Genomic DNA, 26,503 nt, shown 5'->3' with positions numbered 1-26,503 from the left:
TGTAGCTTCATTTTTCCTGGAAGTTTCAATTTTTTGAAATGTATTTCTGAGCACAGTCAGTTACACACACACACACACACACACTCTCTCTCTCTCTCTCTCTCTCTCTCTCTCTCACACACACACACACACACACACACACACACACTCTCTCTCTCTCTCTCTCTCTCTCTCTCTCTCTCTCTCACACACACACACACACACACACACACACACACACACACACACACACACACACACACAGAACTAACAACAAAAACATCACTGTTTAGTCACTGCAGCAGCTGCCTTTATCTAAATACTTCCTTTCATAAAGTCTAGAGTGTGATTCTAGTAGGTTCAGTTAAATTGTTAAGTGATTTATTTTATTTATTTTGTCTTCTGGAAAAAAGGCTCCCGTCTGTTACACAGCAGCAGGATTACTCTGTACTCTGAATCATGGTTTGAAAAGTTTGCCTTCAGGGCTTTTTGTTTGTTTTTCTTTCAGATTATTTTTAGTTTTCAATCACATTTTTCGGACATCTGCTAAACCCATCTACAGCATACCTGGGGCTGCAATAAACATCATAGTTCTCTATAAGTCATTGCTTCTACTGGGACTGAGAGAGAGAAAGCAAGTTCATTTTCTTCTGTCTGCCTTTCAGTCAGTCAGTCAGTCAGTCAAGTGTCACAGGCTCTGGGCTGGAGAGCACTCTTATTTCTCTAAGAGAGAGTACAAGTGGAGACCTCCCGTCAAGGGAAATTAACTCAGCTAAAGGACTGCAGAGATTCTCTCGCACATGCTCACATTTAAAGTCTCATACAAACTCTCACTTTACTAAGTATTAATTCCCAGACCCCCCAACCGCCCACCCCCACCCGTAGTTTTAGAGAAAATTGCCTCTGTGTCACCTGCATACATATGAGCTTCGTCCTTCCTACCTGAAATAAATGATCCATACGTTTCTTCATGTTAGCCCGTGCAACAAATAACGGAGGGAAACATGACTGCACTTTCCCATTTTTCACTGCTAAAGCAGTTTTAAAAACTAACTGTAAAAGAAAAAAAAAAATAATGCAACAGATTTTGAGCACTGCAGCATTTTGAATCATGGCTTCTCGTTCTTTCTTTTTAGCTTGGCTAGTTTCAGGTGGAAATTCATTCTCTGACTTTTTGCCTCATGTATCTTAGTTTGGGTCAGCCAGAGATGTTCACTTCATTCACATAAATTAATAAAGTTTTAAGGAAGGCGAGATGTTCCTGTTAGTGCAGCTGGAAAATATTTTTTTTAAAAGCACTAAATATTAATGGACCAAATTAATACTGCAATTCTACACGTGAGATGTCTGAACACAGAGACAAGATGTGCTGAAGCCTTTTTTAAACTGATCTGTATCAGCTGTGATCTCAGATTGTTAAAGATATATCCTCTGCTTTCAAAACACGCCTATAACATAATAAAGTTCTGTAGAATGTAGATAACATGTTAAATAGATTAAAAATAGACGTGATCCAACGACAACCATCTTATTAGTGTTTTTCATTTTAAATGAGCAAAATTTAGGCACACAGTTCTGCTACCTTTTCCAAATACACTGCTATAAATAAGTACCTATAAGTACCTTTTAACCTCATTAACCCACCCCAAATACCAATTCTGTGGCCTGGTTTGTATTTCTGTGACAGTTCTTTTCTGTCCCTCTGCACACATGGAGTGTTTTAGCTGATGTTCAGGGTAAAACTGCACCACATAGTGCATTTATATACAGTGAAGTGACTCCTGTGGTATCTGCTCCAACTGGCTATGTGTGCACCAGTATGTGCGCACACACATATGCAGGGCTGGATGTCACAGGTGATTTTATGGTGGGTCCCCACTAAAGGAAAAATGCCTGCTTTAATGAGGCAAAACTCCAGAGACGTGAACTTCTATTTGAGTCTTAGAGGGAAAACTTAACCAGAAACTTTTGTACTCCGGGTCTTTCTATGATTAAGATAGTACACATTCGGCACAAAATACACAAAATACATTCACTTTGGACAGTGGAGAGTTGTTCATGGTATATGAGCTCTGACAGCATAATGTGATAACGTGGCTTATACACTAGCAACATGAAAAGATTTTCCTACGATCAGGGTATGAAAACAAACTGTGATATTTGTCCCAGCTACTATGAAAAAAATGTACTGAATGACATAATCAATATGACATGTTGTTACCACCTGAGCCTGGGTTATAGCATCTGTGCATTATGCAATATTAATTCAGCAGTAATCATCACACAGACAAGATCACCTTGATGGAACAACACTAGTCAAGTAGAGCAGCTCTCAGTGGAAACAAGTAGATGGGTGACTATGGAGTGTCAATAGCTGGGCTCAAGTTGGGCTCAATGTAGGCTGTTTTGATTCATACCTCTGTGCAAGTATTCCTCCATCAGAATACAAAATTGGTTTATTTGATGTGACAGAGTACGCTAAAGAGGGATAAAAAAAAAAAGAATATTTGTGAGACATAAAAATTATACGAAGGAAAAATTCAGGTCATTAAAAAAAAACTAATACAACTAACAGGTGTGAGCATAGGTGACATCTGTTGTATTTATTGTTTCATTACAGGCTGTGAGAAAATGTTTAGTGTAAAAAGTTGCAGAGATGTAATTTTCAGTTCTAGCAGTAAAAACAATTTAGGTTTGCTGTTTCATCCACTCCAAATTACAATGTGACTTTTGTTTTTGCTAACTCTAAAGGAAAAAGAGATCAAAGAATTGTTTTCGCTTGATAATGCCCTGCGCTCAATGGCCAGCACCCACTTCAAAGTACAACAGGGAGTGGGGTGGTATCAATGGGAGGAACACTGCTGCACGATGCTGCGCTTGAAGTAAGCATTGTGGGTGGTGAAAGCATCAAAATCAAAGTAAAGAGGGTGAACGTCTGGCCATATTTTCAGCAGGCACTCCGCTCTGCAGCATGGGTCGACCAGACAGATCCCCCCAAGAGGACAGCGTGAGTACATTCCAAACCACAATGCATCTTTGGGGGTAAATAGAGCTCCTGCAGACCATCTTTGAAGATGAGAGGAAGTTTGCACTTCCTAATGGGACGATGAGTCTTCAAAGGATATAGTATAAAAGTGCATGACTGGTAGAGAAAACTTGGGTATCACTTTATAATGATCACGGTTAAAGAAAAGGTAAGTAGATGGCTCAACTTCAGTTCATATTTTCAAGTGACAATGACTATAAATGTCAAAGTCTCATATCAGCTACAAATCAGAATATTTTTATTACACAACCTAATGCCATAAATAAAGAAATTATATGCATTACCCCCCTCTGCATTTAATCATGAATTATTATGACACTCTGGCTCTCTTTACAGGGTGCCTTTTGTCCTGTTTCCCTCCCCCCACCCCGAACAATCCCTGAGCCTGGTTCTGCCAGAAGATTCTTTCTTCCTGCTAAAGGGGAGTTTTTCCTTCCCACTGTCTCCAAGCGCTTGCTCATAGGTCATCTGATTGGTGGGGTTGTCTCTCTATTATTGTAGAGTTTTGACCTTGAGACATTGGGGTAACTCCTGTTGTGATTTGGCCCAATATACAAATAGAAATGAATTGAATAAATGTTTATAGATTAAATATTAGTTTATAGTTTATTAGCGATGGTTATTATGATGTGTTATAAACTCCTTACATTGGACTCACATCTTTTGTTCTCCGTTAAATTTTGTAAGTAGATCAACATTTTAGTTTTGCTTTTTTAAACATTTGTGGGTTACGTCTGTTAGCTTATCTTCAAGGATATATAAAAACAATGATTTGTTTGCCTGCATATAGCTTTCAGTCTACTTTCACTGATCTGAAGACATGAATATCATAACATAACAATATTATACTTTAAAAGCTATAATATTCCTTCACAACAAATCTACATCTAAATAAAAGCCACTGCGATAAGAGAAAAGTAACCTTCCTTCAACTATCTTGTTCATCTAGCCAGAGACTGAGGCGCGGGCTTTCCGCACATCTCTCTGGCCATTAAAAATAGATGCCACAAAATTGAGAGTGACAGACGGAGGAGAGAGGGAGGCTATGACAAAGACTCATCTAAACACAGCGGCACAGCCGAGCGACTTGAGCACCAACTCCCACACAGGAAACCCAAACCCCAAGACAGTCTTCGCTCTAATCGCAAACATTTATTCAGATCAGACAACTCCACTAAAATTTCTCTGAGGAGCATCTCTGTAAGATATAAAAGGAACCGGGAAGAAAGCGCAGAAGGAAGGAAAGCGCGAACAAGCGAGGGAAAGGCCGAAAAGAAACATGCCTGTGTCGTCCTTTTCAGAGGACGACACAGGCAAAAACAAAAAAAAAGTGAGTGACGGCTCTTTGGATAGTCTACATTTGGAAGGAAAGTGACTCCTTTTTAACCTGTTGGTGACACAAAGAGGAAAAGTATATGGAGGAATAATGCTCCAGACTCAGCAGACTAAAACTCTGATATGAGATAAGAGAAAATAATACAAATGGATATGAGGAATCTTTACACAGTAGGAGGTCTGATGAAACCCAGAGCACAAAAACAAATACTCAACTCTCCTGGAATTTTTCTTTACTTATTAACTGAGAATGAGTCACAGGGAAAGCAATGCATCAGAGTTTGGAAATAAATCAAAGCTCACTGGTTTCAGTTATAGCACTACTGATTTAGGTGATATGTTTTCTAGTAGAAAGACATTGGTCAGAAAACAACAAAAGAACCTGTCAGTGAAAATTTAGTGTTTGTAAAATATTTTCAGCTTTTCAACAATTGATTAACGAATTGATCAAAAAAAGAGAAAAGATTATTAGTTTTAGCCTGTACAAAATGTGTATTGACCTGTTACTAGCACACATGGCCCTGCCCCCACTGTCTCACATTTCTCTATTTTAGACAGCTTTCTCAAACAGCCTCTAGTCCCACAGCTGTAAACTTTTTGAGTGATGCAGTTACATGTGTTAGCTTGGTCGTTATTACACTCACTCACACAAACATGAGCAGAAAACAAACTTTATAATTAGAGTTGTCAAAAAAAATCAACACTCACAGCGATTGATATTAAAAATGACTACTGAATCGGTTGCTCATGCAACAGTATCTCTGCCTCCACGCTGCCTCCACGCTGTTTAGAATACAATGTCACACGGCATGGTTGCAGACAGGCAGGCCTTCACTGAGTCCAAAACATCCAACGACACTTTATGAGGCATTTGAGAGGTCAGTAAAGCTTAAAGTGTTAAAAAGTTATAATAAACAGTAACCTGACTGATGCACACGTTCGCCATTTAACTATTAGCAGTCTTTCAACAGCAACATAATGAAACGCTAACATTAATATGGCAGCTTGACAGCAAACGTTATCAGTCCTGTTCATCTATAACATTAATAGATGGTACTAATTTGACAGAATAACAACACAGTTATTTGTCTCTGATCAGTGTTAAGTTTCCCCTTAAAGTTCCATATCAAAGCACAGAAAAGTCTACTGAGAGATTAGCAGCCAACCCAGACAGACAGACGGATGTGCATGCATGCATGTCTGGCACTAATGGTATATCTCGCATGAATGATATTTTGTGTCATACATTAGCACAGCTTCACTATAGAGTGCAATGATGTTAGACAGTAACTGTCCAGTCTTTGCGTTGCGCTCCTTCTTTTACAATCTATTTCATTCAAACCAGAACCAGAAAACAAAATCAGTCCATTAAGAAGCAGCCATGCCTTTCTTCTTTAACATTAAAAATGATGCCAGGATACAGTGGAACCCAAGCTAATGACTAAAATTGTGTTTGTGAACAAACACTCACACACACAAGACAGATGGTGTATGTTTGTGAAAGTGTAAGTGTGTGGCATATAGACCTAATTACAGCCACTCTTATGCAAGGAGAAAGCATTACCCTGCTTGCACTCACAGACAAAATTCTCTACTCTTTGTCTAAATATAGCTGGGATTGTTCTCAAAGGGACAAAAGGAGGAGAGAGGACATGCTGTATGAGAAGGGTATGAGTTGGAGGAAAGAACAAAGTACACTTTGTAAATGTTTCAGTAATAACGTGTGCGTATTAATGCGTGTGTGACTTGTAATGGCAAAATGCACAGTTCCTCTAATCAGCTTATGAATTAGCGTTTGATCTAATAAACGTTCAGGTGTGTGTTGATGTTTTAGTGTGAGAGAGAAAGAGTGAATGGAAAAGACAAAGAAGAAGAGGTCTAAGTAGAGCGATCTTCATCTCTACAGCTGACTCAATGAGTAGATACAGTGCCAAGTTATTTTAATTAGTCGCTCTGAGAATACTGCGGGAGACGATGGTCTTCAGGGATAGTCTTCAACAGTAAGCATTCAATCCATCATCTGCCAGTGAAGGAAATGGATAATCCCATGAATGAATGACTGCTTAACTTAACAGCATAATGGTCAGAGCCTAACCTTTGTGTTGACCAGCACCAATATGCTCCAGGTCAACTGTGCGTGTTAGACCAAACATGACACGACAGCACTATTCTCCAGAGTGTGATCAGCTGTGAGTCAGAGAAGATTTAACTCAATCCATGTCCCGTTTCCAGAGTACCGACAAATGGGTGCTAGTAAATTATTTGGAATTTCACATTGGGGACAGGTTTTTTTAAAATGTCCCTCTTCAACCCAACCCAAAGTTTAGGGTGAAATCTGACAATCTTCTGCAGCTCATGCCCAACGTAAAATCCTAGCTCTGATCATCACATAAGCAGAAAGTAAAGTTTTAAGTATTTGTGTTTTGAATAAGCAATTTTGATGATCTAAATACAGTGGGGCAAAAAAGTATTTAGTCAGCCACCGATTGTGCAAGTTCCCCCACTTAAAATGATGACAGAGGTCAGTAATTTGCACCAGAGGTACACTTCAACTGTGAGAGACAGAATGTGAAAAAAAAATCCATGAATCCACATGGTAGGATTTGTAAAGAATTTATTCGTAAATCAGGGTGGAAAATAAGTATTTGGTCAATAACAAAAATACAACTCAATACTTTGTAACATAACCTTTGTTGGCAATAACAGAGGTCAAACGTTTACTATAGGTCTTTCCCAGGTTTGCACACACAGTAGCTGGTATTTTGGCCCATTCCTCCATGCAGATCTTCTCGAGAGCAGTGATGTTTTGGGGCTGTCGCCGAGCAACACGGACTTTCAACTCCCGCCACAGATTTTCTATGGGGTTGAGGTCTGGAGACTGGCTAGGCCACTCCAGGACTTTCAAATGCTTCTTACGGAGCCACTCCTTTGTTGCCCGGGCGGTGTGTTTTGGATCATTGTCATGTTGGAAGACCCAGCCTCGTTTCATCTTCAAAGTTCTCACTGATGGAAGGAGGTTTTGGCTCAAAATCTCACGATACATGGCCCCATTCATTCTGTCCTTAACACGGATCAGTCGTCCTGTCCCCTTGGCAGAAAAACAGCCCCATAGCATGATGTTTCCACCCCCATGCTTCACAGTAGGTATGGTGTTCTTGGGATGCAACTCAGTATTCTTCTTCCTCCAAACACGACGAGTTGAGTTTATACCAAAAAGTTCTACTTTGGTTTCATCTGACCACATGACATTCTCCCAATCCTCTGCTGTATCATCCATGTGCTCTCTGGCAAACTTCAGACGGGCCTGGACATGCACTGGCTTCAGCAGCGGAGCACGTCTGGCACTGCGGGATTTGATTCCCTGCCGTTGTAGTGTGTTACTGATGGTGACCTTTGTTACTTTGGTCCCAGCTCTCTGCAGGTCATTCACCAGGTCCCCCCGTGTGGTTCTGGGATCTTTGCTCACCGTTCTCATGATCATTTTGACCCCACGGGATGAGATCTTGCGTGGAGCCCCAGATCGAGGGAGATTATCAGTGGTCTTGTACGTCTTCCATTTTCTGATGATTGCTCCCACAGTTGATTTTTTCACACCAAGCTGCTTGCCTATTGTAGATTCACTCTTCCCAGTCTGGTGCAGGTCTACAATACTTTTCCTGGTGTCCTTCGAAAGCTCTTTGGTCTTGGCCATGGCGGAGTTTGGAGTCTGACTGTTTGAGGCTGTGGACAGGTGTCTTTTATACAGATGATGAGTTCAAACAGGTGCCATTCATACAGGTAACGAGTGGGGGACAGAAAAGCTTCTTACAGAAGACGTTACAGGTCTGTGAGAGCCAGAGATTTTCCTTGTTTGAGGTGACCAAATACTTATTTTCCACCCTGATTTACGAATAAATTCTTTACAAATCCTACCATGTGGATTCATGGATTTTTTTTTCACATTCTGTCTCTCACAGTTGAAGTGTACCTCTGGTGCAAATTACTGACCTCTGTCATCATTTTAAGTGGGGGAACTTGCACAATCGGTGGCTGACTAAATACTTTTTTGCCCCACTGTATGTACTAGTTTAGGCTGATTCTCAATCAACAGCTTTAAGTCTGTCACCGTCTTCCTACTAATGCTTCTTCTAATCTTTTTTTTTTTTTTTTTTTAATTTGGATAGAGACAGTATAGACACACGGGGAAGTGGAGAGAGAGGAAGACATGCAGTAAAGGGCCGCAGGTTGGAAACTATTCCTAGTGGGAATCAGGACTTATGATACATGTAAAAAATTATAATAACTTTAATTTAAATTGTTCATTTTTTAACAGGTTACAGAAGTTTTCTTTTCTTTTTTTTTTAAAAAAATCTTTAGTTTTAGCCCTTATTCATCTAGTTTCTTATCAAAGCCTTACATAAAGTAGCCTCTGGATGTGACTTCAGAGCTGCAGATTTGTGACCCCTGAACTAAGCTAGACTTCCCAGTGTCAACAAACACATCATAAGAATCCATCATATCATTTGTGACAATACTGGTATCATTTTTGCGTGATAAAGTGCAATATCATGATATTATTGGTCTAATGTTTTCTAATGTGCACAACAACGAGAAAAGCACAGCCAAAGTCACATGTCCACCTTTGATGAAGATTTAGTAACAAGAGACTTCAACATCTTCCAATGAAGCACAATGCTATGCAAAATATGCAAAAAAACAAAACAAAAACTTGTTTCACCACTTGAGGCAAAAATACACCATGGAATGAATATAAGCAGGCTGGGAAGTCATGAAAAGAGCAGATATGAGCAGCTGGTGATGTACATCCCAAAACTAAACAAACTGAGCCTAACTGGGGCACTTGCTAGTTAGACTCTGTATGACAGGAGGCGTAAACACGAATGGAAATAATTCAAACAGTGGAAAAAGAGGATTTTAAGCAACTTTTTAAGCAACTGAAAAGAAGGATGGAAAATGTCCTCCACTTTGTTTCCACTTAGAAATGCTCTGCTATGCACTTCTAAATGGTAAATGGACTGGTTCATGCAGTATATAGTGCCTCATTCATCCATTAATACAAACACTTTCTTCTATGCTTAGGTGCTTTCTATCGAAATTTTGCACGACAATGCATACAATCACATTTAAAACATATTTCAATTTTTTTTTCTGTATCATCATTATCACAAATTTCTTGTAATACTGTGATACATTTTTGCGACTTTATTGCCCACCTTTGGACTGCAAATGTTTGTCCACTTGAGCTTAAATGTAATGGGCAAACATTAACAACTTAAATACTTAAAATACTTAATACATAAAATTTTGCATAAACTGACTTAAGTTTTTAAGTAAACATTTAGCTTTGCAGCTAAAAAACACTAATGAGCCATGAAAAAAGGCGTCCTCCTATTCCACACAGTCCTCCTAAATAAAATCTCATGTGCTCAGACACATGTCCCTATTGCCAGTCTTGGCAGCCGGGGGTCAGTCCGCCAGGGCCTCCGCTCCTGGCCGCCACCCGGCACACAATGCACCCGACCCCTATGGCGCCTCCTGCGAGTGGTGGGCCTGCGGGAGGATGGGCCCATGTCTCCTCTTCGGGCTGTGCCCGGCCGGGCCCCATGGACTAAGGCCCGGCCACCAGACGCTCGCCCTTGGGCACCCTCCCCGGGCCTGGCTCCAGGGCGGGGCCCCGGTAACCCTATCCCGGGCAGGGTAAACTGTTCCCTCGGTGTCCTTTTCATAAGGGTCTTATGAATCGCTCTTGTCATCGGGTGAGGGCCTCCAGCTCGCACTGGAACGGTTCGCAGCCGAGTGTGAAGCAGCGGGAATGAGGATCAGCACCTCCAAATCTGAGGCCATGGTTCTCAGCCAGAAAAGGGTGGAGTGCCCACTCCGGGTCGGGGATGAGTTCCTGCCCCAAGTGGAGGAGTTCAAGTATCTCGGGGTCTTGTTCTCGAGTGATGGGAGAAGGGAGCCGGAAATCGACAGACGGATTGGGGCTGCAGCTGCAGTAATGCGGACGCTGCACCGGTCCGTCGTGGTGAAGAGGGAGCTGAGTGTAAAAGCAAAGCTCTCAATTTACCGGTCGATCTACGTCCCTACCCTCACATATGGCCACGAGCTGTGGGTAGTGACCGAAAGAACGAGATCGCGGATACAAGCGGCAGAAATGAGCTTCCTCCGAAGGGTGGCTGGCCTCTCCCTTAGAGATAGGGTGAGAAGTTCGGCCATCCGGGAGGGGCTCAGAGTAGAGCAGCTGCTGCTCCACATCGAAAGGAGCCAGCTGAGGTGGTTCGGGCATCTGACAAGGATGCCTCCTGTGTGAGGTGTTCCAGGCATGTCCCACCGGGAGGAGGCCCCGGGGCAGACCCAGGACACGCTGGAGAGATTATATCTCTCGGCTGGCCTGGGAACGCCTTGGTATTCCCCCGGATAAGCTGGAGGAGGTGGCTGGGGAGAGGGAGGTCTGGGCCTCTTTGCTTAGGCTGCTGCCCCCGCGACCCGGCCCCGGATAAAGCGGATGAAGATGGATGGATGGATGGATGGATGGTGCTCAGACACAGTATGGGCCTAATTCACTAGCACTCTCTCTGGAAGCCCAGTCATACATATCATGCATTAGTGACCTATGTTGCAGAGCAGCTATTATAGTGATGTTGAATCCACTGGGAAAAAATGACCAAGTGTGAGGTATCAGAAAGCAAGCACTCTGCCAGAGTTAATCACAAAAAATTGGGATTGATGAATTTATATATATTACTCGCTTATTTCTCTAATAGAAAAGGAAACATATCACTGTCTGTGAAGGTTCTCAGTCATCTCGTAGTCTAAGGAGCTTGGAAAGAAAAGCGCCTGGACTTCTTCTTTAAGCTCAACTTAAAGAAGTCCAGATGCTTTTCTTTCCAAGCTCCTGAAACATATCACTGTATATTTTGCTACATGCAGAAACATACTGTACTGGCCTAACTGCTGATGACAGCATGCCTTACAGTCATGCATAAAAGACATTCACAAGTTTCAATCAGGCTTAGTAACAAGGAGCTGAAAAGATTACTATCTTTATGGGCCAAGACTACCTTTCACTAATATGTTTTTTTGTGTGTGTTTCTTTTTTTATTCTAAAAATAATCTCTCCCTTCCAAATACTAAGTTATTTCCCTTTTACATCATCTGACTATCCAATCGAATATTAACTTAAAATAAAGAATTTTTTTTTAGTACATCCTGATATTCACAAGGGTGCAGCAAGTTTACATTGTTCAGCAATCAAGTGAAAAAATGAATGTTCAAAGTGATGTTATTGTAGTCCACCACATGTGCTGACAAAGTTTCTCAAAGGTCTAGAGGCAGTTCCATTAATGGATCTATTAAACTAGAAAACCTCAGTCACTGACTTTCCGCTGTGAATGAAGGAATAAGAGCCAGAGGCCACTACTAAAGATAAATCCCTTAATCCTTTATAGGTCTGTCCGACCTACTTTTTCCCAAGGTACTGATTTTTATCCAGAGGAGAGAAAATACATTGTCACTTTAGCCAAAGCAATATATGTTTAAAAGTATGCATTTCATTCTGTTTATTCGAACACAACCCCAGGACATTGTGTAACCGAATGTTGCATAATTGGTGAGATACCTGGAAGAGTTTCCAGAATCGTTGTCAGCGTAAGTCTAAGAGTGCAGTTGAAACTATCTGAAGCTTAAAGGCCAACAAATAAGGAACATTCATCCAGTCACCTGATGCTACAAACATTATTTTAAAAACAAAGTTCTTTAACACATTTTTACATCTGTGCTTCTCACCTGTACTGAGCCTGGAAGTGTTCGTGGACAAAACTGTTTCGCCCTCGAGGTTGCTGTATGCTGGCTACACTGGGACTGGAAGCATGATCCAATGGACTTGCCCCCTGTAAACATGGAGAAGACAAAAAAGAACTGAAAACTGTTCTATAATGTATAATGTTAAATAACCATACATTACTTCCTTATGACATTACTACAAACAACACTGAACACCAGTTTCTGAATGCTGTATCATTCACTTCGATTTTAAGAAGCATCCCATCTACAACACAGTGCATTTACTCTGTTCAAATTGAGAGTAGCTATCACTAGCACAGGAATACATAAATAAGCTTCATACAAAAGGTAAAACTCGATGCCAGGATACAAAGTGTCTCCGGTGTTACTTCATCAACACCGACAGATGCTGATGCAAAGCAGAGGGGAAAAGTAACCAAATTCAATGGCAGCTACGGGTAATACAGAAGATGCATTTTCCCTGCCTTATTATTGTTATGTATCTCTAGGAACGAGTAAAATGAGTCAAGAATCATTCACATGCATTGTAAGTGGCTACATTAAACTACAAGATGATCAAAATGATTAGATGAAGAGAGATGAAGAAAGAGTGAGACAAAAATTAAGAATCAATCCTATAATGGGTGCAGTCATAAAATATTTGAGCAGGAAATATCTATTGAAGAGAATCAAAGTTTAAATGGTTAACCACAAAACAGTCAACACAGACTAGAGTCACAGGAATATTTGAGGATGCCAAACATCCTCAGTGTCACGCTGATGTCTGCTGAATAAACTAAATAGCAGCAATACTCCCACATGCTGTGTCATACACAGCAGGAGGGCAGAAAGACTTCAAAGATAAACAAAAGTATAAAAGAATGATGCCAATGAATAAAAGATCACAGCAACAGATTTCTGCATTTCCATTGTGTGTAACTATTCTTAAAAACGTAGCTAACATTGGGTGGTAATGGCGGACTTAACTCACAAAAGAAATCCCAGGTCTGCAAGTACATTTACTTCTATTCAGGAGTTATGCACGCTGGTGTCAGTTTGCTTTGAACGAGCAAGGAGAGAAATGCTGACGTGTTTTTATTGTTGCTGTGCTAACCACTGAGGAGGACCCTACAGATCCCTCCGACAGTACATCAGTAGCATTCTAAAAAGTTTGCATGACAAGGCTAATTTTCAGAAACCAAACTTTACTTGCAAAAGTACATTGTCCTTTAATTCTTAAAGAAGTTACATTCTTTCTTTACACTGTATTTCACTATAAGAACACTTACACAGATATTTTCATTCATTTCATCTAGTCTGTTTACCACTTTGTGATGTAAATGATAGTAATTGTTTTGTTTATTCAGGATCATGTTTCAAATCTTTCCTTTTGAGAAATCATTAAGTGCTACACACATGCTAATTAGACAACACAGTGCCGTAGTTTAAACCCTCAAGCGAATCAAACATTAAGCAGCAAACAAAGTCAGAGTCCACTGAGAAATGAGACTTTCTGCACCCGGTCTTGGGCCATGTGAAATAATGACAATCCAACTTTGATGAAGCTTTTCTTTTGTTCAAACAAAATCCAATCATCGCTGCTCTCACTCTGAACAATGGGCAGCTTTTGGCATCTTTGAAAACTTTTTTCAAGGATGGCTCTTTTCCTGAATATTTAATGAGGCACAAGCACAAAGCCCAGGAAGCATGTGTGGCAGTTTGTGTTTTTAAAATCCATCTCAGCCCTATTTTTAGACGTGGCCTTGTCTCTACTTTCATGTTTGTCTATTAAGTGGATAAAAACTTCATCCTTTGACTTACTGCAATATGTAATTGCAATATCTCAGTATTTTTGAAAGGTGTCTTGCTATAAAGGAAAACCACCAAGTAACCTTTTCAATTCAAGTAAGCAGTAACAGAAAGTGATGTGTACACAGTAGACAAATGTGCCTTTACTTCTGAGTCAAGCTTTAAAACATATCAGTTCTAATGGACAGCTTAGAAGGGGAGTTGTAGAGATAGGAAAGGTGACTCAACAGAACCTGGACACCACATTTTTTCCAGGTTTGCACCTTAAACCTTACGTAATATTTAACAGCACAAAATTGAAAGTCAACTTAGATATCTTTGGGACTCCACAAACAACATAGGTTTATTTCAGTTTTTCCTGAACATAAAATACTGTTAAAGAAATAATTTTTTTAAAAATATTAATACTCTATAATTCACATATGAATCATCTCTCTTGGCATATCCCAAGCTAGGCTGTGAATGACTCCCCTTTTCAGAATTTTGTCCTCTCTTTTTTTCCCCTTGCATCTCTTTTCTTGAGGACAATGGAGAACAATCCTCACACCCTTAGAGACAGACTAGATTACAAATATCGCCATGGAAACAGTGGCCTCATTCCCCTCAATGAACATGATGGAATGGGGAACTTTTTTATTAGTCACAGCGTCCCCTAAAAATAGAGAAAAAAATGCAGTGATTGTGAAAGTTTAGACTGATACCAATGGTTAAAATAGCAATTTGGCTTATAGTGTCTTACTGATATTTTGTTTTCTGTTTGTTTGCTTGGTTTGTTTAGTTAGAGCAGTTTTTCTACCTTATATGTGAAAGAAATTAATATTTGTTCATTGTGGAAAAAATAATAGCATTGACAGTATTATGATACTGCCTTTTAATGATCACAAATTAAAAATTAAAAGTTTATCAGACTTAATCCCAGATATAAGAAACACTGGAGATAATAGAAAACTTAACTAGTGTAAGAATATTTTTCACCAACACAGTGATTCCCATGGAGCTATTAGCTGAAAACACTGTATCTCAGCACGGTGTGCAGCATGTCCTCAACAAAATTTGAGGAAAGTTATGTCCTTGAGGAATTGGAAAAACATCTATCAAAGACTGGATTCATCTGACGCTTTAACTGATCATCATTCATCCATCAGAAATGGCCTCAGTTGAAGGCTAGCTATCAAGATGTCATTCTTAAGGAAGGGAAATAGGTAGAATACCAAATTACAAAAGAACTGGACTGAAAATCAGTGGCAACAGACCTTTTGGAGTGATTAATCCAAATTTGAATTTTTCTTTCAGATTATTGTCAATATATACAGAGGAGGTCAGGAGTGAGGTACAACTGTAAGGGTCTACAGCAGGGGTGCCCAATCCCGGTCCTCGAGAGCTACCGTCCTGCAGCTTTTAGATGCATCCCTACTCCAACACAGCTGATTCAAATGGTTTGATTACCTCTTCAGCATGCCATCGTGTTTGGCAAAGGCCTGATAACAAGCCATTCATTTGATTCAGCTGTGTTGGAGTAGGGATGCATCTAAAAGCTGCAGGACGGTAGCTCTCGAGGACCGGGATTGGGCACCCCTGGTCTACAGTCATCTGTAAAACACAGTGAATGCTCTGTCATGGCTATAATCTTGATAGAGAAGGCAAAAGGCAGCTGACATCCAAAGAAGAGCTTTGAATTTCCTCCAAAAGGCCTGAAGAGCTGTTTCTAAAGACTATTTAAAGAAATGACAAGAAAGCTCTAAGAGTCTAAAAGTCTAAGAGCATTAAGGCTGTGAAGAATTAAGGTGGTATTAACAATACTGGCTTTCAAGCTCGTTAGAATTGTGAAACTCTGTTTTTGTCTTATGTATTGTATTTGCATGTATGCTTGCAGCAACAGATTTCTGCATGTCCATTTCCAATTTCTTTGCAAAACATATAGACATGGGGGATAGCTGAAAGCATTTGCATAGTACTGTTCACTGGACATAGCATATCAAGGGCTTTTTCTCAGAGAAAGCACGACTCCCAAAATGATAAAATATTTCATTCTCAATTTTGGATTCATCCTTCCAAATTCTTCTGCATGTCGAATATTTATAATATTCAGGGTCACAGTGGAACAGGTGACTATTTCAGCTGTCATACGGCGAGGGACAGGGGAGACCCTGGACAAGCGAACTGTCTGTCACAGAACCCACACAGAGACAGACAACAATTCAAACTCGTTCACAGCTAATTCAGACTTAGAGATGAACTTAACATGCATATAATACATGATTTACTTCTAACAGTCAACGAAAGGCAAATTCAAAACTTTTGCAGTTCACCCATAGTGCAGGAACCATTCTGGATTCTTCATTATTCAATTTAACTAAGAATACAGCGCACACCAAGAATATAAACAGTTCATTATAAAGTTAACTTAAGTGTGCCAAACAAACATAACAGGAAAAAAATATGATCAAAACTGACTTTGATACTTAATTCTCTATGCATTACTAAATCAAACCACCGCATTTCAAAAGGCATCTCTCACCAGAATCAGGTCAACAACCTCTTAGCCAGACCCAAGATCGGTAAACAGATGCCGAGAATGAGACAAAACTGCTCATATGCACACTTAACACCTTTAAGACACATATGCACATGCATACAGAATATTCCGCAGATGCAAACAATAGGATAGACAAAGAAAAAGAACACTGAGACTCCACCGCTTCTTTATTTAGCACCAAGGGAATAATGAATACCACCACAATGTTGTTCCAGCTCTGCTATGGTCTGCCAAAAATAGATGCGGGGGCCGGCCACAGCAATAACAAGTGAATACTAATATTCAGAGGCAGTAAGCTGTTCAATTGTCACACTGGGTATAATCCAAAAAACCCTCCTAATGCTAACAGATCTAGGCCATATTCAGCTGCCTCCTGTTGCTTGAGGGCGAAATTACCAGCGGCATCATGCTCCTGGCAATATAATTGATTTCTAAGATTTACATATCAGCCGGGTTTCAGAACTCAGCATGCTCGGGCTTATATAGCTGTACTTATTTTGTTCTCTAAATGACTATAGCGTCGAACTGTACACAAGCTACTTAAAGAAGAAAAAAAAGCAAGCAGAGCAATGAGCAGGTAGAAATAAGTTTAAAATATGTCAACCAGAGCAAGTAACTTAGCAAAAGTTGGAAGGTGGTATTAAATGGCTCTGCTGCTTCTCTTAGAGTTGGGAATAAGCATATTTTGGCCATGCCAATGAGTTTAGTCAGTTTCATTTTTACTTTTTTTCTGCACAAGCAGCCAGGTGTTATAGCCAGTCGATTAAAGCACGAAGAACTGATGTAAAGTGTACGTGCAAAAGCCTGGTGGACTCGTAGCAATGGGCTGAGAGATTAGGACACAAATAACTTTGACAATAAAAACTTTAGTTATTAGCAATGAGTGATGAAATTGAGTTTGGTGTTTCCATTAGACCAGTCCTCTAAAATGAAGAGCTTTTTTAGCTTTGGCAGCAAAAGCTATTCCCAGCATACTGAGGAAATGTTTCTGAGGTGCAAAAAGAGCCACGGTCACTTTGAAAAGAACACTGTGTCCTTCATCTCTTTTGTTCTCCCTTTTTTCTTTTTGTTTACTCCTGCTCTGAGCAAGGAGAGGTCAAAGAGGTACGCATCACAATCATCAGCAGAGCTAAGCACTATCGCATCACAGGAGCAGCAAACCCAACAGGACTCAGGGGTATTGTGTGCTCACATGAAGGCTCACCACGAGCTGTGCACACAAACCCCCACCTATAAAAAAAAATCACGGGTAGAAGAGCACGCAGATAAACTTCAAGCCAACCATTGTATTGTCTAATTAGATAAGTCATGCTTGAGCTTTGTCACCTTTAAACTGATTATACTGTTGATAACACAGGACACAACTACATTACTGCATGTCACCGAATCTTCTACGCGGTTCCTCTGAGGTATAAAACAATGTAGTGCTAAAGTAAACATTTGCACAAGTCTTCATCTGTTTGATATTGGTAGTCATTCAACTTCACTCACACCTAGAGAAACCACCTGGTGGTGAGTGGGTGCTTGTGAGCATAGCCAGCGTGATATACTTACAGCTAAGTAAAAACAAGAGCAGACTGTTGCTTTGACTGTCGTGGGATTCTGCATGGCTGCATCGTAACTATATTCCCACCTACAGCTTTCATGTGCTGCTCTCTTCCCATCCCGCCTGCCTTCACCTACTGCATCACTGCAGGGCATCACAACATGCACAATTTGGCACAGATACTGAAACACTCCAGTGTTATATCAACTGTCAAAAAAAAAAGCCATCTGAAATTCTTCAGAAGATCTAAGCAAGTAAAAGGTTTTCGAAGGAAAAGGAACAAAATCTGTGGCATATACACAAGTGTGCTATCTTTATCCCATCAGGACTCTCCTACTGCACAGTTTGAAACAAGATTAAAATGCCTTTGCAAAGACATGCTCTCAATTGTGAAAGCACAGAGGCCACGGAGAATGAAAATAAGAATGACGAAATATGAGCAATGAAGTATAACCCTCTTCTGACAGTGCACACTGGAGTATGAAATATTCCTCAGGAGTAAAAATTCTCACTGATGTGGGCAAATCTTAACAAGGTAGCAAGTCACAGTGATCCGTACGACCATCCCGCAACTCATACACATCATGACAACCATGACAATCAGAGAGGAACAACACGGATACTTGATTGCTGTCTTTCCTGTGACCCAAGATGTCCTGGTCTTCCCCCAAACTTTGCTCCGTTGAATCTCACCTCTGTTGGCACTCAGCTCTGTGTGATCACTGAAGCATTTCTGCAGTGTAGCCACTCTAAATCTCTTTGGCCCTGTGCCCCCTTTGTCTGCTGGCAGAAGCACAGCTTCCCTTCAGAGATCTTCACACTCCAATCCCTACATGAAAACATATGCTGTTATCAAAGCCATGCTGATTCCCCGTGGCATGCATTCATGCGTGATGTTTGAGGGAGTCTGAAGCAGAGGGGAGTGAGTAGAAGTTTGACTTAATGTGTGTGGCTGTATATTTGAAGGTGTGTGTGTGTGTGTGTGTGTGTTTGCAGTTGTACGTACAGTACGTGCAGGCTTAGAGATCTGAAATCACTGTGATAATGGGAAATAGGAGGTCCGATCCTATCCAAGAATCAAACAGGTGGTGTTTAGTGTGCGGTTAGGCTGTTGGTATAGCGACAAAACAAGACAAGAACAAACCAGCAGAGACGTTTTAGCCATGAGGTAGAGAGATTAAATAATAACCCAAAAGACTTCAGATTTCAGCCTTGACACTGACAGGTGGTGTGTTTCTGCTCCCGGCTTAAAATTATGACTGTGATAAGAAACTCCTGAACAGGCAGCTTAGGTAACCCAGCCACTGGCCAAAATCTTCAAGGGGCCACAAGATAAATGCTTTGGCAATGAGCCTTACAAAGCAATTTAAGTATGTTTTTAAATATGTAAAATATGCTGGCAGTAGTTTAACATAATCATTACTGAGGAAAAGGTGAAGCAAGGTCAATGTGCAAACAATATTTTACAGTTTTCATGTACTTTCATTAGGTACACCTGTTCAACCGCCCTATAATGCAAATCTATAATCAGTCAATCACATGGTATTCATTTAGGGCTGAAGGCATGGTCTAGACGACCTGATGATGTTCAAACTGAGCATCCGAATGTGGAAGAAAGCTGACTGAAGTGACTTTGAACATGGCATGTTTGCTGATGTGAGTGTTTCAGAAACTGCTTATCGGCTGGAATTTACAGAGAACAGTACGAGAAAGAGCAAATATCCAATGAGCATCAGTTTTCTGGGTGAAAATACCTTGTTGATGGCAGAGGTCAGAGAAAAATGGCCAGTTGTTTGAGAGGCAACAGTGACCACTCGATACAACTAAGATAGACAAAAAAGCATCTCTGAGTGGAAAATGGGCTACAGCAGCAGAAGACCACACCAGTGTCGCTCCTGTCAGCTGAGAATAGAATATTGAATAACAATAATAATAATAGAAGATTGGAAATCATTGCATGGCCTGATGAGTATTGATATTTGCTGCATCATTCCAGATTTGATGGAAACAACAAGAAAGCCTAGATCTATGCTTTCTGCTGGAGTTTGTTGCTGACCATGCCCTTTATAACCAGCGAACGCCCTTCTTCTGATGGCAGCTTCCAGTACGATGATGCAACACCTCAAATCATCTCAAACAGGTTTCTTGAATATGACAATAAGTTCACTGTACTCTGTACACTGTATTCAGAGTCAGTGGCCAACAAATCTCACGCAAGTGTGCAACGCTATCATGTCAATATGGACCAAAATCTGTGAGGAATGTTTCCAGCACCTTGTTGACCAGTGTACATCAACGCAGCTCAAATGTAGAGCCCACTCAAAGGCCATGTGCCGCAGTCAGTTTTGATGAAGAAATGCAGTAGAGAACCGGGAACTGTAGAGTTACACGACGCAGACTGCAGAATGTAATTCAACATAGACGACATCAGGTGCATATAATAAACACCAACATGTCATTATTACATGACTACTAAGATTTAAATGTGTTTCTTCAAGCTACATGTACTGCTGTAAAAAAAATATCTGTTGCTTTATAGAAAAATACTGATTTACCGTCAGAATTTCACTTAAATACTGAAACTGCATCAAACATTACAGTATATTTTCATACATCCAGACTATATCAAGTTGTTTTTTCCTAATCATTTAACATATCCTACTCTTTTCACTTTATTTTTTCAATCCTCTGAGACTAACAATTTCAGAGAGAGAGAGAAAGAGAGGGGTATAATCACTATGTTCTTTTATTGAATCCTTTCACAGCAGCTGAGGAGAGAAACATGTTTTATTTTGTTTTGTTTTGTTCTTATTTATTACGACCAAAAATAAACAGTATCCAACCAAAGACACTGACTCAGTTATCATCTGAAACCACATTTCTAATCAACCGGCGGGCTCAAGGGGCTTAACACAGTCACCTTGACTGCCAGTAACAGCTCTGATTCATCTCCTACATACCCGACGAATGCTTACTCACACATACACAAATAATTCTCATGTGCGCAAACATGCACATAGCAGATAATACGAAATACTAACAATATACAATACACTTTTCTGTGTTTTCTTTGCGTGAATTGAAATCGTTTGTGATCGCAACCTCACGCTCTGGTTGCCTTTCGCGTGGCCTCTCATACACACTAACAGGCGTGCAGTATTTAGAAGCTGTGCTCGGGCATGGTCATAATAGCTTTTAGTGCCTAAATGCACCTAAAGTTTGTGTCGCCAAAGGATGAGTGGCAACATTCATTGAGGTGAAAAAACCCACAAAATTCTGACAGCAGGCCATGAGTGACACTGGCATAGAAGTGGGAATGAATCCGAGTTGAGATGCTGCCATGGCTCTTCTTCCAAATGTGTTTCCACCTCAGAGAGGCAAAGCATGATCCTGCCAAATTCAGCCAGGCTGACCAGAAGTGTAATCTCTTCCAGCCATGCCCACGGCTCAAATGATGAAGGCCTGAAGAAATTCTCATGATAAAACCTGGCAAACGAAGCCTTCAGGTGATGCAAAGCCAGCTGTGACTGCAGTGGCTCTGATGCTCTATGTTGTACCAGAGAAATGTGACACTACCCACAGGAATGTATACTGTAACATTTCCGTATCTTTTCCACACAGTTTCCGCTGATTTAATTTTTAAATTAAATTTACACTCAACATAAAATTAAACCATAAAAACACAAGATTTTTTACTGGTTTTACCGTTTATAGAAATATTCATTTTATGTTCAAGTGTCCTGCTTCAAGAAGTAGTTGATCCCGTTAGCCCACTCATGAGTGACAACGAATGTGACTGCTGCAGAAGTCAACTTACCCAGTGTGGCCAAAATTTAGAAACTGCCAGGCATCTCTGATCAGTTATCTGTGCTAGGAAATGGGCTGCCTGCTGTGTGTGGTAGCATTCTGAATTTAGTACGTTGCATAACATGCTGACGTGATGTTTCTTAGAAAATTAGACATGGCATCTGAGGAGTGTCCGTTCACAGGTACAAATAAAAAGGAAACATGTATCTCAAAATAATTATTCCTCTTGTTATAAAAGATGCCATAGAAAAGAAAGAAGCAGGACCCAAAGAAAATAAAATGCGTGGACCTTGGACACAACCTTCAAAATAAAATATTCATTTCTGACTCAACAGAAAAAAAGATTATCTTTTAAAGAACAGCTTGGAATATAATGACTATATCATGATGTACATTTTCAATATACAGCCTTGAAATCAAAAGTCACATTTTAACAGCTGTGTAATTTTATTTTCTAAACTCTGCTCACTATTTTATAAAGAGTTAAGATACCTTTCGACATGTGTGTTGTGGACGAGTTTCTCTTCGTAAGTTTTACAGTGTTTTGAGAACATTTTATAGGAGATGAAGTGGCCACACTTTAACTCCTGGTCACAGCTTGATGATTTCGGTCTCCAGCAGGAAGAGATGATGTCTCCCACTGAGCGTGTGAATTAGGGAAGCCAGTGTTGATATACTGTAGCTGCTGGTTGCTTCTGAACACAGCCAGATCCACTCTCGTCTTTCACAGAAAGGCTGCCAGTTGAATGGCAGTCATTCCAGCACAGGGCAGGTTTTAACAAAAGTATGTTTGTACGTTTGTCAACACAATTGGAGAACTAGAACTTTGCTGATTTAATTGCACTTTGTAATCAAAAAGCTTCTGATAGAAAATCAAGCAGTGTCTACACAGTGTCTGCAAGCTTTTCTCAAAGTAGCAGAATGTAAAGCCAACATGACTGAACAAGGTCAATAAGAGATGGATGTTTTCATTACATTCTTTAAAAACTAAATGAATAAAAGCAATGCTATTAACCTCATGAGCCTGCCTTACTCTTACTGTACCATTAGCTTTTGCTCTTTCATGGTCTACCTGTGGATTTAGAAATCAGCTGGTTGTGATATGAATTTCATTACATTCATACAGAAATGCTGCACTGAGGCAATCTGTTGTGATGCACTGCACAGTGGGATATGCTGTGACAGTCCACCAGCCTACCAATGTGCCTGGTTTGTCCATGTATGCCAGTAACTCGCTGTGGCCAAGTGGCGAGTGAGACCCAAAACATATACCCAAAGCAACCCAGGGGTTTATTGAAGCAAAGAACTGGAATATTCTTGAATGTCTGAGTCAGTCATCTGATCTTAACCAAATTGAGCATGCATTTCACTTGTTGAAGGCGAAACCTTGGACAGAAAGGCCCAAAGACAAACAGCAACTAAAAGCCGCTGCAGTAAAAGCCTGGCAGAGCATTAAAAAAAGAGGTAGCCCAGCATGTGGAGATGTCCATGAGTTCAAGACTTCAAGCTGTCATTGCCAGCAAAGGGTTTTCAACCAAGTATTATTAGAAATTAACATTTTATTTTCAGTTATTTAATTTGTCCAATTACTTTTGAGCTTCTGAAATGAAGGGGTCGTGTTAAAAAAAATCCTATAGTTCCTCACATTTTTGTGAAATCTTTTTGTTCAGCCTACTGAATTAAAGCTGAAAGTGTGAGCATCTGAGTTGTTTCATTTTAAACTCATTGTGTAATGTGCAGAACCAAAAAGTTGTTTTTGTCCAAATATATATGGAACTAACTGTATCCTCAGGACAAAATGCAGAAACCACCACCTGACGCCACAGTTGGTCAGATTCCAAACACAAGCCTCCATATTTTAATACAGTGCAATTTAATTATATTTATATAGCGCCAAACCACAACAATAGTCACGTCAAGCTGCTTTATATTATAAGGTAAAGACCCTACAATAATACAGAGAAAACCCCAACAATCAGAAGACCCCCTGTGAGCAAGCACTTGATGACAACAGGAAGGAAAAACTCCTTTTTAACAGGAAGAAAGCTCCCACAGAATCGCATCGAGCAAACTAACAACAATTGCTTTACAATCTGGAAACTGGTACCTAAGTTAGTGAGGTCAAGTGAGGTCAAGCTTAAATGACATGAATGAAATGACAGCCATATTTTGCTGGTGACAAAACTGAACAGGAAACCACATTATCATTTTTACGTTGAAGTGTACCAGGAACTTGGTGTGATTAAAGGGAGTGAGAGAAGAGAAATTTCTAGAGAAGAATGCGATTGAGACACCGACAGAGCAACATAGGGACCGAGTCAGAGAGGCAGAAGGGATGTGGTCCAGAGCAGGGGAGGAATGAAAGAAATGCTGTCCATGCATTAAACCAGCTGACTCACCTCTATTCTTTCAGCTACAGCTAATTCGGCCTATTCAAAGCTAGCTTATGGTAACAAGGCAATCTGGGAGATAATGCTGGAAACCACTGGCATTGTTAACCCCACTTCCCCCTGTATTTCTCTGCTCTCTTCTCACCACCTTTGTCCACTCTCACTTCCTCTCTTTACTGGCACTTTCTTTTCACATTAAATTTCGAGTCCACAGCAACAAATAAATATGCCCACGCTGTTCTGTGCTTTCTTTGAACAAAACAATTGCCCTTTCACTTGTGTTTCTTTATGATTCTGGATCAAAAAGCCACACGCAAACAGCTGCACATGAACTTCTTCTGAGCGTAGTCCTATCCCACAAGAACCCTGCGTGTATCCACTTGATTTCATGCAGTGCAGCAAGACCCGCCACTCTTTGGCTGTTACTATGGGGATGCCAGCTGGGCCAAAACAAAGGCAGAACAGAAAACGAGCAGCCTGAGACAAGAGGCACTGGCAGAGCTCTGACAGCCAAATCAGCCTTGGCTTTATAAGCTAGAACCACCTATCTCTGTTTTTCTGTGTCTCTTATTCCGAAGTGTTTATTTTCAGACAAATGTTGATTTAGAAGAATATATTAGGTTTAGTTTTTGAGATGAAGGGGAGAGAATTAATTAGCTTCCTAAGAGGAAGGACTCTGCTTGCTTTGATGAAGTTGTGCTCTGAGTTGACCAGTGGCAGAGCCTCTGGTTGTATCAGGAAAAAAAAGAGAAGTACCAAAGCTGATCTGCGCTTGGCATCCTGGGAAAGACAGAAAGAGATCCACTGCTAAAAGGCAACTTGACATCTTTTAAAACTAGCTAAGGTAATTTGACAGTGTTATATTGTGGACAATGCAGGAAATTGCACAGATTGAATATGTAAATAAATAAAAACACTTTTAAAACTTTTCTACTCTGTACTGAGAGACACAATAAGAATTGCACGAGGTTGGCCAGTATCCTGAAAGAAAAGTCACAACACTTCTGATGCCAACTTTGTGAATAAAGTCAACAAAGCCAAACAGAAAATATAAACAAATAAGACAGAGATTTGAATTTCAGTTTCATATAGAGGTGATGTTCTCAAAAGCTCCTTTATTGATTTTAAAAACCAACACAGCAGCAACTTCAGAGAAATATTCCAGAGGCCTTTCAACGTGTCTCCGTGTAGGAATCAGTGTTTTATGGATAGAATTCCAGAAAAAGCCACTAAAACTGTCAGCTGAATCTGCCATCTTATTACTCTTACCTGCACATGGAAATGTAAAATAGAAATAAAAAAAAAATACAAGTAAGTGCAAATAAATATTATTATATAAATATTATAAATATGACATTGCTTATAATTGTGTCACTGTGCCACCCAGCTAATGGTTTGGCTGCAAAATGGTAAAGGGGGTGTGATAAAAGGGCTACAGGTGTTCATGTTATGACTTGCCAACTAAACACTTAACTGTTGGTGTAGCAAGAAACTGTGACTCCAGACCAAAACAGGCCCAAATATGAGTAGTGAAGATCGGCAGAACTGAAGCTAATTATCAGTGGGTCTGTGTTGAAGGTTGCTTGTCTAATGATACCTGAGATTCATGCTTCCCCATGTAGCTGGTGGCCAAACTCTTACATGAGCAGTGCCAAACTCCAACCCCCCTAGGTTGTCGTCAAATATAACCTCATTGCTTAATAGCACATTTAATAGAGCTTAAAGATCCGCAAGATCTTCAACTTTTTGCAGATGATGTGAGTCTGTTGGCTTCATCAGGTGGTGACATCCAGCTCACACTGGAGTGATTAGCAGCCAAGTGTGAAGTGGCAGGAATGAGAATCAGCAACTCCAATTCTGGGGGCCATGGTCCTCAGCCAGAAAAGGTTGGAGTGCCCGCTTGAGTTATTGCCCCAAGTGGAAGAGTTTAAGAATCATAAGCGTCTTGTTCATGAGTGCAGGGAGAGGGGAGCGGGAGACTGACAGATGGATTGGTGCATCCCTGCAGCTGCAGTGATGCGGACGCTGTGCTGGACTGTCGTGGAAGAGAGAGCTCAGCGTAAAAGCAAAGCTCTCGATTTACTGGTTGATCTATGTCCCTACCCTCACCTATGGTCACAAGTTTTGGGTAGTGACCAAAAGAACAAGATCGTGGATACAAGCGGCAGAAATGAGATTTCTCAGAGAGGTGGCTGGCCTCTAATTTTATGATAGGGTGAGGAGTTCGGGCATCTGGGAGGGGCTCAGAGCCGCTACTCCTCCACATCAAAAAG

General features: G+C 40.5%; 1 protein-coding gene across 1 annotated transcript in view; it reads right to left on the bottom strand.

The window, feature by feature from the left end:
* The window catches only part of usp43a (ubiquitin specific peptidase 43a), a 125,485-nt gene that overhangs the window by 75,312 nt on the left and 23,670 nt on the right, over positions 1-26,503 (bottom strand). The window contains exon 3 of the mRNA XM_080879599.1: positions 12,146-12,249. Coding sequence (XP_080735725.1) covers positions 12,146-12,249 — 104 coding nt within the window. The remainder of the gene's footprint in view (positions 1-12,145; positions 12,250-26,503) is intronic.

The sequence above is a fragment of the Rhamphochromis sp. 'chilingali' genome, assembly GCF_963969265.1.
Source record: "Rhamphochromis sp. 'chilingali' genome assembly, chromosome: 4".
Classification (NCBI taxonomy): Eukaryota; Metazoa; Chordata; class Actinopteri; order Cichliformes; family Cichlidae; genus Rhamphochromis; species Rhamphochromis sp. 'chilingali'.
Note: the sequence above shows the minus strand (reverse complement) of the source record. Positions and strands in the feature narration are given on the sequence as shown.